This window comes from Mercenaria mercenaria, chromosome 9, assembly GCF_021730395.1.
Source record: "Mercenaria mercenaria strain notata chromosome 9, MADL_Memer_1, whole genome shotgun sequence".
NCBI lineage: Eukaryota > Metazoa > Mollusca > Bivalvia > Venerida > Veneridae > Mercenaria > Mercenaria mercenaria.
The window spans coordinates 29,025,869-29,045,633 of NC_069369.1; the positions used below are offsets into that span (position 1 = coordinate 29,025,869).

General features: G+C 32.9%; 1 protein-coding gene across 2 annotated transcripts; it reads right to left on the reverse strand.

Moving 5' to 3' along the window:
• Positions 1-819: 819 nt before the first annotated feature.
• LOC123546803 (putative cytochrome P450 CYP13A10) lies at positions 820-17,910 on the reverse strand. 2 transcript variants are annotated; one of them, XM_053551113.1, is made up of 11 exons: positions 17,533-17,910; positions 14,288-14,384; positions 11,628-11,777; positions 10,310-10,435; positions 9,984-10,072; positions 9,564-9,715; positions 8,961-9,091; positions 6,325-6,456; positions 5,488-5,726; positions 4,810-4,953; positions 820-1,538 (listed from the first exon to the last, which is right to left on the reverse strand). In XM_053551113.1, exons 1-11 carry the CDS (start codon positions 17,586-17,588, stop codon positions 1,280-1,282), a joined length of 1,575 nt encoding a protein of 524 aa, XP_053407088.1. In that variant the 5' UTR covers positions 17,589-17,910; the 3' UTR covers positions 820-1,279. The 2 variants fall into 2 exon arrangements, with proteins under 2 accessions (XP_053407088.1, XP_053407089.1); XM_053551114.1 differs by lacking the exon at positions 17,533-17,910 and adding an exon at positions 17,395-17,485.
• Positions 17,911-19,765: the final 1,855 nt, after the last annotated feature.

Below are 19,765 nucleotides of genomic sequence, written 5' to 3' on the forward strand. Positions count from 1 at the left end.
CAAAACATTTCCCCGACCTTCTACAATGGCATTTCGTAAATTTATAGGTAAAAGCATGCCTTATTTACAAGTACGCAAATATCACTTGAAACAGAAATTATATATTCACAATGTATAGCCTAGTAAAACAACCTGTTTCATACTAAAAAGGGCCAGCCCAAAAAAGTATTACTCGACACGCATTAATAGACAAAGATAAAATAAAGGCATTTTCTGAATCAAATAAGTCTCTGTTAATAGTAAAGAAAAGCAGTAATTTTGGTAAGAAAATGTAGATTAAGATATACTTTTACAGATCAAAGAACTAATAAGGTGAACTTGACCTTAACCTTTATCGGAAAAGACAGGTTTCCTGTAGTTTTCCCAGATTCTCCAGTTCTTAAATGATATCACATGTAAGTTCACATTTTGAAGCATTTAAGGTATCCGATCCACAAATAAGCAAGTTCTATATAACAGCGCTATATAAATATATCAAATATTGATGCCTGGTAACCTCATATAATTTTGGTATCATTTGAAAGTATATCATCTACTGAAAAAGAAAATATAAATTACATGATAAAAATATGTTATAGAATTTTTATTTTTTTTACTTTATAGTCTTCAATGATACTTCAACAGAAATCCAGTTGTTACAGTGTAAGATTTATCATTTTGCGGTCATAAAACAGGACTGTAATTATTCTTGCATATTATTTATGGTCATCTTATTTATTAATTCTTGTTCAGCAGACACAACTCTTTCAAATGATACCAAAAAATCATGGGGTCACCAGGCATCGAAATTTACCTATTTGTGGATCGGATACCTTAATTGAACTTTACGTGAATTCAGTTACTAACTATGATATAACAATTGATATGCACATTTTGATATTCGATCCATGTTGCCTTTGGGCAGCAAATGTATATTCAACAGAAATAATTACATTTTCGAAATCGAAGACGATGGGGACAAACAATTGTGCACTCTTTCTTTTGCAACAAGGTATATAAAATGCCGTGCTTTCGAATGTTCCTTTGTATGCTACGTTTTTACCTTTATGATTTAGAAGCATAATAAAGAGAATGATTAGTTAACCATCATCTACACAATACAAGACACTAAAAGGCATGTAACCTATTTCAGATAGTGACAGATTATATTTGTACAGTAATAGACACAAAAACATCAAAAGGTAAAGTTTTGTCTACAATTGTCTTTACAGGTACCATAAAAGCAGCTTTAATACATAACTTATCAGTATTATGTATTGACAAGGCCGTGCTCCGTGACTTATTCATCACTTAGCGAACATTTTCTATGGACAAGACGGACTTGAACACCATTCTGTGGAAATATCGTCGCACCTTCAATTATTTTCAGTTCACTGTCAAGCTCTTTACCGGGAAGCACCATGAATTTCTTAAGTGTCCGAACTATTGTCATTTTACCCTCAAGCTGGGCAAGCCGCAAACCAACACATCTTCTTGGCCCATGCCCAAACGGCATCCACGCACAAGGGTGTAGTTTTGCTTTATTCTCCGTACTGAATCTGTAATTGAAAAATATAAACTCGTCATCTGCAAGTTCAGTCAAAATATTTGAAAATAAATGAGCCGTGCCATGAGAAAACCAACATAGTGGGTTTGCGACCAGCATGGATCCAGACCAGCCTGCGCATCCGCGCAGTCTGGTCAGGCTCCATGCTGTTCGCTTTTAAAGCCTATTGGAATTGTAGAAACTGTTAGCGAACAGCATGGATCCTGACCAGACTGCGCGGATGCGCAGGCTGGTCTGGGTCCATGCTGGTCGCAAACCCACTATGTTGGTTTTCTCATGGCACGGCTCAAATGTCATAAACATCTTTTGAGCCTGTTTTATACTTTTACCTAGACCACTAACACTCATCTAACAAGTTGCTTTATTTGCCACATTCGGTCTCATTTAAGGAAATAACACCAACAATAAGATCCATTGGAAGCATAAAGTGTAATCAAGCAAAGTGGTAGCACTTACCATGCTAAATTTCTATAATGAACTTGTCCATTTTTCAATTTGGACAGTACCATTAACTGTTAAAAGGGGTGCATACAAAAAAGATACTGACTGAATGGCGAACAGTGCAGGTCATGATCATGATTCAGCCAGTAAATTTTCAATGAACACCCCTCCTCGTATTTTGCAAACTACATTGATATAGAAAATTAATATTTTCGCTGGCTGAACTGTTTGTCATGGTCTGAAATTAGGGCATTACAACAGTAGGTTAGTGGGGTTATGATTTTATAGGAATGTCAATATTGAAGTTCGATATTCTGATATTATATTTACTTGATACATTGCTAAATCATGTTTTTGTAGCAATTTCTTCGACACCTCTTAAATAAAGGTTGAAGTAAATATTTGCATTAACAAGGCAGTGTCCTAAATACAAAACATAGATATAATATTTACCTGTATAAAATACTGATTATCATGTTGTATTGTGATTTTTAAAGATATGCAAATACCCCCCAGTGTAGAAGATGTTTAAAAGGAAGTGAAATGTTATTATAAACCACCTAATTGTTATTATGGTTAACGTATACAGGTAATGCGTTTCTTTATTTTTTTAGCAAAATATGATTTCTTTAATCTGAACTGTAAGGTCATTACATTTATTTAAACACACTGATACTGATTTGATCGTTTCTTTGTGGGGTGTCTCAGAAGAATGGATAATGCCTTTGAAAATAGTCAACAATTTAGCATATTATAGATCAAAACATTGTCTTTTCAGCAAATATTTCTACGGTAGCATATTTCTGCCATAAAATATCCTGTTGGGGTTCATGAACAGATTCGCGTTAGCTAGATATATATAGAGAAAATTATCTAGTTGCGATCTGGTTGTCCAGTTAATATTTGCGTTTTCGAAATAAGAAAAATATCTTAACACATGTAATAGCCCTGGGTATGCCCAGAACTGTCGCCAGTTATTTTTCTTTCAAACGTGTTTAGATATCTAGGTAAGATTCGCGTTAGATAATAATCTACCAATTATTGGACAATCGGAATACTTTGCACATATTCGCTTTTTAGATAACTGGCTACACGGAATGTATCATGTTAACCCATACTAAGAAAATTGTTAACTTACTAGTATAACTAGAAATACAACTAAGAGTTTTTGAATATATCCAGAGTACATTGATCGTCCCAAAAAAGGTAACACTTATCTATGCGCGTTAATCACTTAATCGTATGAAATAGATAAGATTCGTATTGCTAGTTATCTAAAAAGCAAATATATTCAAGGTATTATAATTGTCTATTGACTAATATCACGAATGTAACTATTTAGAAATCTTAACTACTTAAAATGCGTGTTGTTAAATATCTAAAAAGGGAATTTGTCAGCCAGATATTCCTGTTGTTCAAGAATTTGTTGTACGGGTTCGCATATACTACTTCATTATGTGAAAGTCAAAATCTTAACTAGATATCCATTTAATGTTTTATGGGACCGAGAACTTAACTGGTGTCAGTCTGGGGCACACTTAGGACTACAATTTGTGATTGGATATTAACCTTACTGCATAAAACGCAAACATTAACTATACAACGAGATAAAAGATAATAATTTTCTCGATCTTTATCTAGCTAATGTGAATCTGTCCTTGGACTTCAAATTAACAATCACTTTTGGGCAATCTTACGATCCTATTTGTCTTTAGATATATATCTTACTGGGAAAATCACAAATATTAACTAGATAACCAGATAATGTTCACGATATGTCCGTAGCTAACACGAACCTGTTCGCAATCTTACGGCAAAAATATGCCACCATATTTTTCAATATAAAGAATGTAAGTTATAGTGTGACATGGATATTCCAAAGGTCAACATACAATTTTTCTATGGTGCTAAACATTCTTTGTCACGAAAGCATAATGGGAATAAATGACAATTTATAAAGGTTCAAAAATAAACATTAATAGGACTTTAATAACATTATGACAATAGAAAAACGATTATCAATGCTTTTTGATTGTACAAATAATAATCAAATATTACCGTACTTAAACACAGGGTCAAATAATACTCTGTTTGTTGTTAGACAGAAGATTGAAAAGGAATCAAATTTTAATGATGTATATTAGAAAAATTTAAATTCGCTATTTCATTCCGTAATATCTAGCTTGACATTCATGTGTCATTGTAAAGAATCGAATTTCGTAACATCATGGTAGAATCTAGAACTTGAAATAGAGGAGAGCTGCCTCGGACCTACACGTGCTCTATCTGGTTTATTAAGTCATCGAATGTTTTATTTCCTTGTCCTTTGGAATCCTCGAGTCTATTCAATCTTTCTGTTTCAATGAGTTCTGCTAGCACCGGTGCTTGGGACGTGAGAGATGTTTCATTACCTCTCAAAACAGACACAGTAAAACCGGGTCTGCTATTTTTAACTTGCTTGAGTTCTATGCCTCTTAATGGTTTTCTTACAGATTTTTTTATCATCAATTGCACTTTTCACACTCTATGTACATTTATAAGGCTATGAGCATAAAGTCTACTAATTTCCTTGTAGCTCTTGAATTCTATGTTTTTCACAGACCTTTGTTGTCACATTTGTCTCCAAGATCAGGAATAAAATTTAGCGTTTTTTTTTAAAAAACTAAATCTGACATTGTACAGCTATTCAAACATTATTTTCTGTCACGTCTATAATGAAAGAGGGTCTCTACTGAAAGGAGAAAATAGTAAGGACCTTATATTTATCAGAAACATACACGAGTACTTGAAACATGATATGAAAGTATAAAATTCAAGCATACCTTTGTGGATCAAACGTTGTCGGATCTTCTCCCCAAACATTTTTATCATAGTGTAGGTCCCAAACATTTGCCTGTACGATCATACCAGGTTCTATTTGAAAATCACCAACCTTCGACGTTCTCATACACTGTCTTGCTATTACACTAAATAAAAAGAAAAAATATAAATATCGTCATTTTACGATTAAAAACTGTCAATACGAGACGATTTCAAAATAAATGACCGTGTTTAGAGTTATAATTTAGCAAATCAAAGGGTTTATCTTTACAAAAAATGCCCGCCCGCTAAGCTCAGTAGGGAGAGTGCAGATCTACGGATCGCACCGCGGGGTCGTGAATTCGATCCCGAGGCAAGTACGTCGAGACATTATTAAAGACGTTTTGTCTGAAGTGATTTCGTCCTCCGCCTAAGATGTAGAAAATTTTTTAGTTACTTGCAGAAAACAGGTCAGTACTCATATAGAATCAAGAAACACTGGTTAGGTTAATTGCATACCATTACAAAACTGAAATGCTGTTAAAGCAACGCTAAACCTAAAACAACGATGACAAAAAAGGTGAAAATGACATTGTGAAATGTTGTCATACGTTTCAAAATGACACCACCAATGGTTTTTGAAACCATTGAAAGCCTAATTAAGCACAAGTCACCTTTTATTAAAACAAAAGTTCTCTTACGTGCTAGCTAGTGGATATTTCCGTAAGGTTTCGTTCAACACCATGTCCAGGTATTCCATTTTCATAACATTATCATATTCTACTTTATCATCATCATCAGGATAATATTTGTCAATTTCTTCTTGTAAAATACGTTGAACGTCCGGATTCATCGCCATTTCGTACATTACATATGCTAAGGTAGTGCTGGTTGTCTCGTAGCCAGACAGTAGAAACAGCAAACACTGTGAACCTAGTTCCTACAAAGGAAACAGCAAAATGTTTATTTAAGAGAAGTAATTTTTCAAGATTAAGAATAATAACAAAACAATATGATTAGCATATATATGCTTACTTAGCGGGGCCTCAGTTGTAAAACAATATTTAACTCATTTAGTTGCTTGTGTGCCGCGCAGGAGAACATTTAAATGCGAATATAGGAGTTATCGGTACTAAATCGACTAGGAAACCGTGTAGAACGTTTAGAGGTGCAAATTGACCAGGAAAAAAAAACAAACAACAAAATTCAAGGACTAATTGGATACAGGCCATACAAGATATAGCAAGGTTCGTAAAATGTCAAAGATTAAAAGGTAAAAGCAAACGCCATAGAAGTATTTAGCACAGAAAACACTGTCAGAGCAGCATGTTGCAAAGGAGCGAACCACAAATAGAATCTGAAGTAGAAAGATACAACAGCAGGTCGCTTCAGATATCCATCACGAAATACAGCTCAGTTACATGAAAGACATAAAAAGGGGGAATGGGTAAAAATGGGGATAAGAATAGAAAACGGTGGGAGAGCATAAAACGGGGACTTAGAAAGGGGAACATCAAAATGATTGATAAGTTTAATACCTGTGTGGATAAGAATCTGTGTTTTGCAATACATTTGACATTGTTTTCACAGTCTGAAAGTTGATCCATCTCTGTTCTCTCCGGATCGTATTCAGAATTTAAAAAAAGTTCCAAAAGGTCATACGTATCTCTCTGAAAATAAGAACAAACGTAATATGTAGTTAATTTTTATAAAATATTTTTTAAAATAGCGTATAAAAAGTAAAATAATTTGCTTATTAAGAAGATATTGTAACTGTGTCAGATATATCAACTCAGTTCAGGCGATATGATAACTGTCCAAGTTATATCGACTCAGTTCAGGCGATGTGATAACTGTCCAAGTTATATCGATCCAGTTCAAGCGATATGATAACTGTCCAAGTTATATCGATTCAGTTGAGGCAAAATGACAAAAATGTCTAAGTTATATCGACTCAGTTCATTCGATATGACATATGTCTAAGTTATATCGACATAGTTTAGGCGATATGGCAGTTTTCTTAATATCGACATAACTGTGTGAGGAAAACCCAGTAGCCATTCCCATCCGAGCAGGCACCGGATAGAACATTCAGAGAAGGCTGATGAAGTCTTGCAAAAATGTGCATATGTTCCCCATCCACTCCCCAGGACGCTACTTTTCCAAATGTCATGCCTTTAATTAATCCTTTACAAGCATCAATTTATGATTTATTGACAGAAACGTAAAAAGTTGTCGTAAGCAGAAATAATGCTTGAATTGATTTTTACATAGTACAATAAATACAATAACTCTCTCTCACAAATCTTGGCATTTAATGGGCGAGAGGGTGCAGGCTTAATATATGGTGTCCAACAGATATGTTTATTTAATAATTAATAAATACAACGGACGAACTCCTACGCATCTTTGATCTAAATGTCAACTGCTTTCTTTTATTTTCTATTCTTGAATAGAGGTAATTTCTTTCCGAGACGTGTTATGTGACTGCCTGCAGAGTCAGAGGCAGTATTCGCCGTGTAGATATAGCTACTAGTAATATTTAGAAGGACTTGCTTCTGTCAGCTGATTGTTTTGAATGATTTTAAAAGAAACATTTTTCCCACAGAAATCTTTTCCTGTACATAAACATACACATGTGACTGTGGTTTAACACTTACACCCACAAGAAACAGACTCATTCAGTTAATATCTTCCGCAGACACGAGTAGTGTATAACAATGAGTTGGGGAGAGTGCCTGCTGCCCTGCTGCTACACGCATGATTGCGCAGGAACAATGGGCGGGTATCGTGTAACTGCGCAGGAACAATGGGGGTGGTACCATATAACGGCCTGCGAGGTCGGAAAAAACCCATGACGTCACAATCGGGCAACAAGATGGCGGACAGGTCAATGACCTAGAACAATGGGGAGCCGCACCCAACATTCCAAATAACAAAAGAGAGCAGGTGAGTCAATCAGAAATTCCCATGACTTCATACACCGCACCCAACATTCCAAATAACAATAGAGAGTAGGTAAGTCATTCGAAATTTCCCATGACTATACCGACTGCACCCTTAATGTTCCGTTACCGCCCTGCTTCTCTATTTTAGCATTAGACAATAGAGGATTTTTTTTATAACGGTGTTATCACCATAGTTATATCATTCATATTCATTTCTTAATCAATGTTCTATTGTTCTTACATAATAGATTTCTTAACTGAATAACCTTAAACCGCTCCCAGTTTCACTTTCTATTAAAACTATATTAAATGTAAACAAATTTATTCAATCAACTAATCAATCGAAATATAAAGTGGAACTGAGAGCGGTTTAAGGTTATTCAGTCTAATGCTAAAATAGAGAAGCAGGGCGGTAACGGAACATTAAGGGTGCGGTCGGTATAGTCGTGGGAAATTTCGAATGACTTACCTACTCTCTATTGTTATTTGGAATGTTGGGTGCGGTGTATGAAGTTATGGGAATTTCTGATTGACTCACCTACTCTCTTTTGTTATTTGAAAAGTTGGGTGCGGCTCCCCATTGTTCTAGGTCATTGACCTGTCCGCCATCTTGTTGCCCGATTGTGACGTCATGGGTTTTTCCGACCTCGCAGGCCGTTATATGATACCACCCCCATTGTTCCTGCGCAGTTACACGATACCCGCCCATTGTTCCTGCACAATAATGCGTGTAGCAGCATGGCAGCAGGCACTCTCCCTAACTAATTGTTATATACTCCTGACACGTTCATCTTCTTTTCAAATGAGGAGAGGGGAAACTATTTATACTGTATATGATAAAATATGTACAAAATGACAGAACTGAATTACTCCTAATAAAACTTTGCTATATTTATATATAATTTCTAAAATCATATAAAACAATGCTTATTTTTAAAATATTAAACAATGTTAAATTTTAGAATAGATACATCTGTAAGATGATCCTTTGAAAACAATATAACGCAATGTAAGGCAACCAAAGTAAATGTTTGAAATAATCTGTGCATGAGAGGTATAGTGCAACACCTTATCTTTATTACTGTACAGTGTAATCCAAAAGGATGAGGAAATCATTAACAATATACGTCATGTTCCCATAAGTATATGTCATGTTCCCATAAGTATATGCCATGTTCCCATAAGTATATGTCATGTTGTTTTCATATTGTTTATCATAGTGTTACCTTATCAGACAATTTCCTATTCTGCACGACAGTTTGAAGTTTGTTTTCTAGCCATATAACGGGGTTGAATTTCAATTTTCCAATCCAGTAATAAATTAGAATCCACAATCGGTGCAATGTTGGAAAAATAACTGCAAAGAAAAAAGTCTGTATCATTAGAATTTCTTTTGATCTATTCGGATGCTACATCAACATTTATGTGAATATATTTTTGTGAAGTTTGAGAAGACATTACCTTGTAACTTTGAAAAAAAAATCATATGCATTGCACCATCATCATACGAAATGTTGTCACAAAACTTAACTATGACAAATGTTGTCAGTATGTAACACTGACTGGCCACATCACCCTTTTATTCTCCTAGGTTATGTCAGTAGATGTGATTTCAGAACTGGTTATATTCTTGTAGTCCAAGTAGTTTTGATTGCAGACAAAGGAATTCAGATATTTGTAATGTACATACATTCAAATACATTAAGAAATTTTGGAGTGATCTTTGAACGCACGTTTGTTTAAATCTAACGTGAAGATATATTTTAAAGTTAAGAGTATAGTTTGAGATTTGTGGGCATAAAATGAAATACTTGTACAAATATACTTACATCCAAACATGAACAGAATTGGTCTTTTAGTGGTATCGTTTATTACACCTCTGCAGTTTTGTAAGTATTCATCGTCATGTGTACGAACAGAGTCAGCCTCGAGTCCAAATCCGCACTTTGCAATTGTGTCGAATGTTAAACGTTGCAGTAAACTGAAAACATTATTTTATTATCTTTACATACCTCATCTATGTTCAAATATATCTACATGTATAAATATACGTTTTTCAAGGTATTTTTAAGAAATATTACGGATACTGTTCATAATGATCACAAGTCATCCAAAAGCTACACCCATTCGTCGGACCATTAAAACCAGGTAGAATCTATCTTGATCGAGGGCTTGTGATGTCAAAACGCAAAACGACAACATGGAGAAAATACTTTTTAATTGTTTGAATATTTGTTTAAATCACGTACTCATATATATTAAATTCCTCTTCCTTCAAACATTTGTCGTCCATAACATTCAGAAATTTGTCAATCTGCTTGTTGATCATTGGTGACATCTAAAAAAAGAACAGACGCAACTGTTATGTCATTTATAAGTATGGATAGGCTACATAAAATATTCTTTAATTGTTAAAATGTGATTATGAAACACACAAATTGTCCTTTCCTTTGGTAAATTATGGCAACAAAGTTTTAAAGATAAAAGTAGATTGTACAACAGTTTTCATTCAGCTTTGTCACGTGCTGTATTTATAACTATGAAATGAGAAAACGTTTTCGAAATTTTAACCTACAAGTCTCATCTTGCCGGTATTAAATGCAGGATTTGCAATACTTCTAAGCCGGCGCCAGCGTTCTCCACGTGCAAAGAACATATGAACTTCTTCATCCTTATCTGGGTCTACTTGGACAGGAAAAATCTGAAAGAACAGGTCAAATAATTGAGAAAAATGGCTAAGTAAAGTATATTCTTAAATGATGTATTGAAATAATTACAGAACATTAAATCTTAGATTTATTAAAGGCGTACGCTAGAATTCCCTGTATATGAGATGGGCGAAAATTTTCCCAATAACAGAATTTCTTCAAACTTTGGATATTGAAGGACAATCATCTAAGAAACAAAAATATGCAATAAAAATCATAGGTCACCGGTATCGAAAAAGAGTTATCTGCCCTTGAAAACGTCATTTTTGGGGGAAATGCCGTTTTCAAGGGCAGATAACTCTTTTTCGATACCGGTGACCTATGATTTTTATTGCATTTTTTTGTTTCTTAGATGATTGTCCTTCGATATCCAAAGTTTGAAGAAATTCTGTTATTGGGAAAATTTTCGCACCAAATTCTAGCATACGTCCTTAAACGAGTTGAATACGAGGCTCTGCAGAATGTTTTGTCAATTTATATCAACAAGTTTAATACATTCAATGTAATATAATTTTTACCACATGTTAACTTTTCCTGCTGAATCATCAATCTCTTTGGTTATAGAACAAGTTAATACGATCAAAACAAATTTACGGAAAATTTTATGTATATGTTTTCATTAAACCGCCTTTATCTGTCTAAAAACTTCGTACAAGTTATTTTGTTCGAGTTAACAGAAGTGTTAACTATATTTGTGCTTATCAATATGTTTTCAGTAGTTTATAACAATAAACATGTAAATTCTGATAATTTACTTGATTTATACGCCATAGAAACATAAAAGGGGACTACGTGCATTATCAAAGCAGGTAATGCTATACCAGTAAAGCGATAATAATGTTAACAAGATATGATACTATAAAAAAAAGAAAGAAAATCATCGGATATCAAAATAGTAACTTACTAGAGAACCATTTAGCAAAACTGATTGTTATACCAGAAAAGCGATAATAATAGTAACTATAAATATAATAATGGTAAATGTTTAGCTTTTTTTGCTAAATAGAATAATGACCTTGTGACCTATTTTCATCTTGTATTTTGAGGTAATAGCGGGTATCTTTTAGATATAACAAGTACTGAAGTTTAATGCGGTGAGGCCACAACAGATTTTGGCCGGTAGTTATACAGATTCAAAAGATGAAAAAAGAAATAAATAAAAAGAAGACTGTTCTTTTCACTGACCTTTCTTGCATGGAATGATTTGAATTGTTTCACAAACACCTCGCTTAGAATATCTGTATCTGATGTTACGATCACAGGACTTGGTCCTTCAAAATACCCGTATGTTTTGCCAAACACTTCAGACCATTTTCCGTACTGCTTAAACATAGGCTGAAATTCAAAAAAAAAAGTTGTATTTAGTTTGCGAATCCACACGTTGGTTCTGAAATAGCATTCATTAACAGCAATATTCGTTTGTAATTGTTATGATAATACTCTTGCGTTTTTAGTTTTAATTTTTTCAAGATAAATGAGCCGCACCATGAGAAAACCAACATAGTGCATTTGCGACCAGCATGGATCCAGACCATCCGCGCAGTCTGGTCAGGATCCATGCTGTTCGCTAACGGGTTCTCTAATTGCAATAGGCTTTGAAAGCTAACAGCATGGATCCTGACCAGACTGCGCGGATGCGCAGGCTGGTCTGGATCCATGCTGGTCGCAAATGCACTATGTTGGTTTTCTCGCGGTGCGGCTCAAATACCTTTGATGTATTGCGGATTTTCATGAATTAAAAAGAAATGATAGTTTTCTTTAATGTCAAAGTCAAATGAATCTGTTAAGCTGATAAAATTAAAAAGGTAACTTATCACAGAGATTTAAAATAACATAGAAATTGTCTGCTTGATTATGTTATCTTAATTTTATTGTACGCGTTAATAAAATAATCTATGGGGAATTTTCCACCCTCTGGCTTTTTTTCAAATTATTACATCCACATTTTTCTTACATTTTTATAAACTGATTCATACTGAACAACAACTAAACGTGATATTTATTTTTAGAGAGGTTACGTCACTAATTGCGGAAGCGACATCTTGAATTTATTCAGGCCAACCTAAAATCAATGAAAAACCACAATGTATTTATCATTTTAAAAGTCAGTGATTCACACAATTTTTGGTGATAAATATCCTTCTTGTGTCAACATGCACCTATATAAAACATTGATTAAGGTAGTCTGTAACCATAACCAAATAATAATCCATTACCAAATAATAATCAAACAATAATCATATGTAGATACGCCCTTATTGCGTTGAACCCTCGTGTTTTGATATGAGGGTTGTTATTATTTCTAAATCTTTTAGATCTTGAAGTCCATTCAATGTTTTTGAAGTTCCGCTAAACCGATGTCAAGAGGGGTTAGGGATGTTGTACATTACCTCTCCTGAATTGAGTCTGTTCTTTATTTGATCTTATGGACTTTATACATGATTTTGTATAGTACGATGCAATACCGCCACTAATTTACAGTCGTTTAATACTACGACGAAAGTCGTATGTTTAATACTACGACAAAAGTCGTATCATTACATAACTATATTAATAACATTACATAAAAAGTTAAAAAACAGACTGAAATAACTTATATTTGCATTAATATCTGAAATTGTGCTACTCTGTTTTTCTTTCTGTCTGTATTTAAAAAGAAGTCTAATAAGTTAAGAACATGCGACATTATAAGATTCAGTTCCTGTTTAGGTATTCTTGTTTTGCTGAAAAAAGTGGTTAGGATAACCCCTTCTTGTCTACATGCATTGAACAAAATACAAATGTTAATTGAATGTTGGTAAACTTTTTTTTTAATAGTTGGCCAAAGCCATATTTTTTGTCGATGGAACATTTTTGTTTGCGTATTTTTTGGTCTTTTCTGGGATAGTTGTATGTATTCTTTTCCTCTCATAAACTGTCTGACCGTTATGTTACAACCTTTATAAGGGTGATGATTTCATTTCCTATGCGTTTATTCAAACGTTATCTAACAACCTTAATAAAGCTGGTGATTTCATTTCCTACCTTTTTACCAAATTTCAATTAATAAGACCAAATTTACAGGTACAATAAAGACACTGTTAAAAAGTATCACAGAAATAATCAGTACACTGTCGTCTTTTAACCACATTTATGCTGATTTCATACAATTTGCTTTTTCTACAATTATGAGGTTTGCCAGTGAACCGATTATTTACAGATCACTTTTTGATGTTACTGCACACAAAGTAAAATGATATTGTCAACTTAGCTTTTTTGTTCCCGTAACTTTACTTACATAAAACACACACAAACAATTGTGTAAGCAAACCTATGCAAAATCACCTTAAGACTTCAAACAATCTCCACTGGCATCGTAAAAATCATTTTACACCTTCATTTGCACGTGCATACGCAAATATTTACAAGGAGCAGCTGGAGATATACTTAGACCTAACAAGCAATGATGCATTAGTCAGACTCAAATGTTAATTTTTTTTTGTCAAGTTCAAGGACTGCTTTTAATCCACGGTTTCCGCCGATTTAAAATCCAATTACAAATTATATCTTACTCACACTATCAATCAAACAATTCATTAAGAAATACATAATAGCACAAAGTCATTTTCAGTCAACATAAATTCTGGGCATTTCTCACTCAAAGCATTTTACTATTATCAAGAACAGTTTCAAATGTGATAAAGAATTCAGTTGAGATTCTTCTAGCCAATAAAGTACATACTTAATTAGAAACCGGTCTGGTTTTGTTTTGACAACAAGAAGCAAGCATTATTCATTGTTTTTACGTTTTACACCACATATAGAATAAGGGATTGTTATTATAAAAAGATATAAAGTTAACTCACTGTTTTCCAGAATGTTAGTAGATTTCCGAATAAGAAGTTAGGGGATGGTCCAGGGATTCCCATTCTTTTAAAAACGGCCATCTGCTGTCTCCTCTGCCTGTAATATAGCAATTAAGTCAAATGAAAGAAATATTTGTTTTACATTATATCGACATAATGATGGGATAGTCATCACATATAAGTGGTTAATTTAAAACACTTCATACGACCTCGACATACCTAGTTATCAGCATAATTATTACTTGTTATAAAAGTACTTTTTATTGACCTTGGTATTTTAAAGGGATTGTCACTGGATTTTGACTAAAAGTAATCTTTTTGTTTGAAACTGAAGTTTGTTCAGCTTTAAAATTAGGGCAGTTAACTTTCGGTACCTCTTGACAAACGCTTTAAATTTTGAATGGAAAAAAAGTAGTTCTTATGTGTTTCCGTAACATATGATCTGTTTATAACTACATTTTAAAACTTTCTTTAGTTATACAGCATTTATTTCCCGATATCTTATTTGTTTTTCTTTGTAGTTGTACGATATGGAGGTCAGTCCCTTTAAATCAAAATAATTAAATCGAATTTTGCCTATTTATCGAATATCAGAACCTATTTATAACTTCTGATCGTTATTTGACAAAGGCTCTGTATATATTTATAGCTGAAAATGTTTACGCAAGGGTCATTAATTCTGTTTAATATAGAATATTTTAATTTTATCAACAAATATTTTTCTATTTCAGTATGTTAGGTTCACAATGTTTTCTTGTCTTCCATCTAAACTATTACTTATTGACCATTTGCGGCTGCGAGGTAAATATCATTAAAGTTTAAAAACGAGTCAAAGAAACATAACAAATATTGGTTTTTGTGGGCTAATTTTATACCGGATTTGTAGGAGTAAAGTAAACAGATTTCCGATTGGCGTAAAACTATTTTTGCAAGTATGCAAACACCGTAACAAATCGACAATTGTTTCACGTAGTGATCTTTTACATCCTGTGGAAATAGTTTAGTTATATTGTCATTAGGTGCGTTGACGCAATTTACATTTATTGCTCGAATGGAACAGGAAATGAAGTCAGGTTTTAGCTCTAAGTCAATGGCAATTTTTCAAATATGTGGTTTTAACAGGTTCAAAAGAATAGAATCAGTTGCTTTCATTAAGGAAACGTGTTTTTCTATGCAGTTAAGATCTAATTTGAACCGCCAGCACTAAAAAAAATAGTGCCTAATATCACGAAATTTGGATTAATGGCCCTGCATCTGGAAAGGAATGCATTTATTAGCACGAAGATCGTCCCACTAAAGGTATAATAATAATAAGTGCTAATCACGCTCATATTGTTTACACTTGAACGCAATATGCAATTTTCTTTTCAAAATATTAAACGTAAGGTTAATACAGAAATATGTTAACAAAAATATAATTGAGCCGTGCTATGAGAAAACCAACATAGTAGCTTTGCAATCAGCATGGAAACAGACCAGCCTGCGCATCCGCTGTCAGGATCCATGCTGTTCGCTTTCAAAGCCTATTGCGATTAGAGAAACTGTTAGCGAACAGCATGGATCCTGACCAGACTGCGCGGATGCGCACGCTGATCTGGATCCATGCTGGTCGCAATGTCACTATGTTGAGTTTCCCATGGCACGGCTCATATGAAGTTACATGTTCACATGAGTTTGTCCTTTTCTAATTTTGTTTGTTAGTTTTGGTCATGCCCTTTCCGCTGTAAGAATATAAAACATGTCAAATAGAATGATTTATAAATTAATTAACGTATAATCTTAAAAAAATAAATTTGTGACAGAATGTTGCACCTAAAGCTGCAACCTTTTTACAATATATATTTGCTAGACACCATAGCATGTGATACATCTATAAGAGCCCCTATCCCCATTCCAATCCCTTTCTCCGCGAACCTGCAACACTATAAATAAGAGGTCCTAATTGTAATCTACTAAAATGTCAAATATGTTCCTGTATCTGTTGAAGTATATCAGAACTAGAGAAGGATTTCTATTTCTGCCACGATTCTAAAATATGGAGTGGGAATAGTTTACTACTTGTAGTCGTATGTCTTTGTTCTACACGTGCACGAGAAACATACCCGTTTATACCTATGATAAATGCTTATGTAACTGATATAAAACAATTGCAGTGAATAATATGGAGTTCTGGCCTTGTACTGAATGCCATTTATTCCTTAAAACATATTCGTTTTTTAATAATGAAGCAGATGTGTATGGATTGAACACGTAGTTAGCATTTTACATCAAATCCTAACGACGACTGTTTCACATTTTCTTTATACATCTCTCATCAAACACAGTGGTTTAACACCGCAGGTTTATTGTTACTACCAGTTCCTGAAACTAATTCATTATTTATTGTCTTACCACAGGCGCGTGTTTTGCTTACACTGTACAACGGTTAACAAACAACTGTACTAATTAATCGTTTATCTTTTTTCGATTGATCCATTTTGTCGTGCATCCGTCGGCTATAATATATTCAAACCACATTGCAGACTTTATCGCAGGTAAGGGTAAAAATGACAATTAACTAATACAGGTGTGGTGTAATAAAAATGCAATATCATTACAATGCCGACAAAATGCACAGGGTTTATATTTTACCCATTAAGAAGTATTATCATTCAATGTTTAAAAGAGATTTTAATATTTCTTTTTGAAACATGCAGTGTAAACTCGAAGAGATAGATACATTAGGAAGTTTTCTTTATTAAATGTACATTTATTGCAATACGGATGTCCCATCCCTAACTAATTCAACGTTCATTCTCGAACTGTCCCTATTTGCATTTAATACATTTAAATTTTATAATAATTTTCACTTTAATATAGTTAATTTGACCATTTCTTATTGAAAACCTATATGTTTTAATGTCAAAATGCACCTTTTCTAGCAGTATAATATGAAATAATATATTAATATCATCTTCAATACCTTAGGCACATTTCATCATCATATGAAAATGTTTTTGTATTTGATGTATTTATTTTCAATTTCACGATATCAATTTCAATATATCTTATGTAACTCGCATAAAAACAAACTTTATCTAAATTAATTTAGAAAAAAAAAGACATACATTGAAAATGCAGACGATTCAGTTACATCCACACTTAAACCCAGTCGTTATCTACTTTGCGCATCCTTTATTTACAAAATACAAATAAGACATTAAACACTCAATACTACTCACGCAATATGAACGTAAACCACTCACCAATAAAATATACCAAGAAGAAATCCTAAACATGTAAGGAGTATAACAGTCCACATAGTTATTGAAATAAAATATTTTCATAGAATGTCGTTGCTCTAAAATGTATTAATTGACACTTCCAAGAGAAACGTCCACTCTTTATCCTAGCTCGCTTAAAGGTCTTGACCAATGAAATAGCTCGATATCGGCTATTGTCTGGAAACACAATATATATAAACACCATATAAATATCTGAGCGTGACACTGTACTTCTCCTACTCACAAAATCACATCGATGTATTACATTTACTAATCGTTAATTAGATAATATTAAGCTTATTAAGGACATGCATTTTACTCAACAGCACACTAAACTCCTAATTGGAGTAAAATGTAAAATAAGATAAACTGACAATCGTTGTAAAGATATACGGAAATAGATAAATATTTGTATCGCACAAAAAACACAATAAATCATTTGTTGGTCAAATCTAAAATAAATTTTACTTTATATAAGAATGGGACAACAGGTCTTTATATTAATGTTTAAAACGACTGAGTTTTACGAAATCCATTAAATGGATTAAAATGTGTGAAATCAATGAATGAATAGCGACAATAGACATTAAGATTTGTAGTAGATATCGCCATTCTATCAATTTTCCAAATTGTGGATTACCATAATGAAGCGTCTACTCTTAACTCGCCTGACCCCAAAATATACTTTATTATCAAATGTTTTTCCTTTAATTATTAGGATTGGCATTATAAAATATAACGGAGTAATTAAGTAAAGGCTACGCATTATTACAGTAAATCAATCAAATGATGACAGAAATAAACTTATTGCAGTGAAAGTAAAATGTGACATTACTATTAAAATAATGAATACAATGGATTATTGAAAAACAACTATGAATTATATTTTCATTTTTTTAAATTTAATTTTAAGTGGAGAGATTATCACATAAACAGGTCAAATATATTTCGTAGAACTACATTTTCATGCGGAATGATATGAATTATAAAAGATTTAACTAATAGAATGAAGTTAAATTGAAAATTCTACAGTTTAAATGATGTACTTTTTTTTCATAAACAATGTGTAATATTTTTTTGTTTTAAACATAGAAAATATTTATCTAATTTTTTTAGAAACATTTCTCTTTCATGTTTGACGTCCAACTACGTCGTGTACTTTTCGTTCAAAATTATGGAATAATTTACTACAAAACCTCCATTTAAATGAAATACAATGAAAAGAAAACGTGTATTTAGTGCAACATATCAAAACTTATTTCTAAGATTATCAGACATATACTTTTCATGAAAATATATAAGGTATAGTGATCCTCCAATGAAAAATAGAAACAAAGAAGTAAAAAAAAAAAAAAAGTTTAACGCCGTCGATTTCACCAAATGTCAAAATATCACATATTTACCAGCTCATTTGCGGTTTAAATTTTTTTCAGAGGCCTTTGCGGTTATGTTAAGATAAGTCAGTTATTATAAGCTATAAGTAAATGATTAAAGCAGCAGTTAAAAAGGTTTCGTCCGAAAGGTCACGCAAAGTTTCAAGGTTTTATATAATTGTTGTCATTAATGTTTTGTAAAGATAAACTATTGATATCTCATACAGACTTAGGTTCTACTGTCAGAAAGGTTCAGTTAAAAATCATGTGATAGCGTATTGTATGAATGTTGAGATAACAAAAATTACTGTATCATCCACCCTGTGGTCTGCTTGACTCTCATCATAAGATGTATTAAAATTGTCTAAGTGACTATTTTCAGAAAAGGTACTTTCAATATAATAATTAAGATCAAAACGCTATGATCTTTTAAAACAAGGTTCATTCCTAATACCGTTAAAACACACAATATACCATTTTATACACATTACAGAAAGGTATTGTCAGTATTCAGTATGTAACATCATATCAAATACAGTATTGTTTCAGCTAGGTATTCCCAGTACACAAACTGTAACAGCATATCACACATGTTTCTTTTTCAGTAAGACATTGTCATTATACAAAATGTTGCATCATACCGTTTACATTTATGTTTCAACTTGGTATTGCCAAAATGCAAATGTAAATCATAGTTTATTCATTAATTATTTAGCAAAGCGCTATCTATATACAAACATCTTATTACAAATATATGAGCAATGTATTGTTATTATACAAACTGCAACATCGTATCAGTATTATTTATTGTTAAGGAAGTAGTATACCTTGTTACCAGGGTA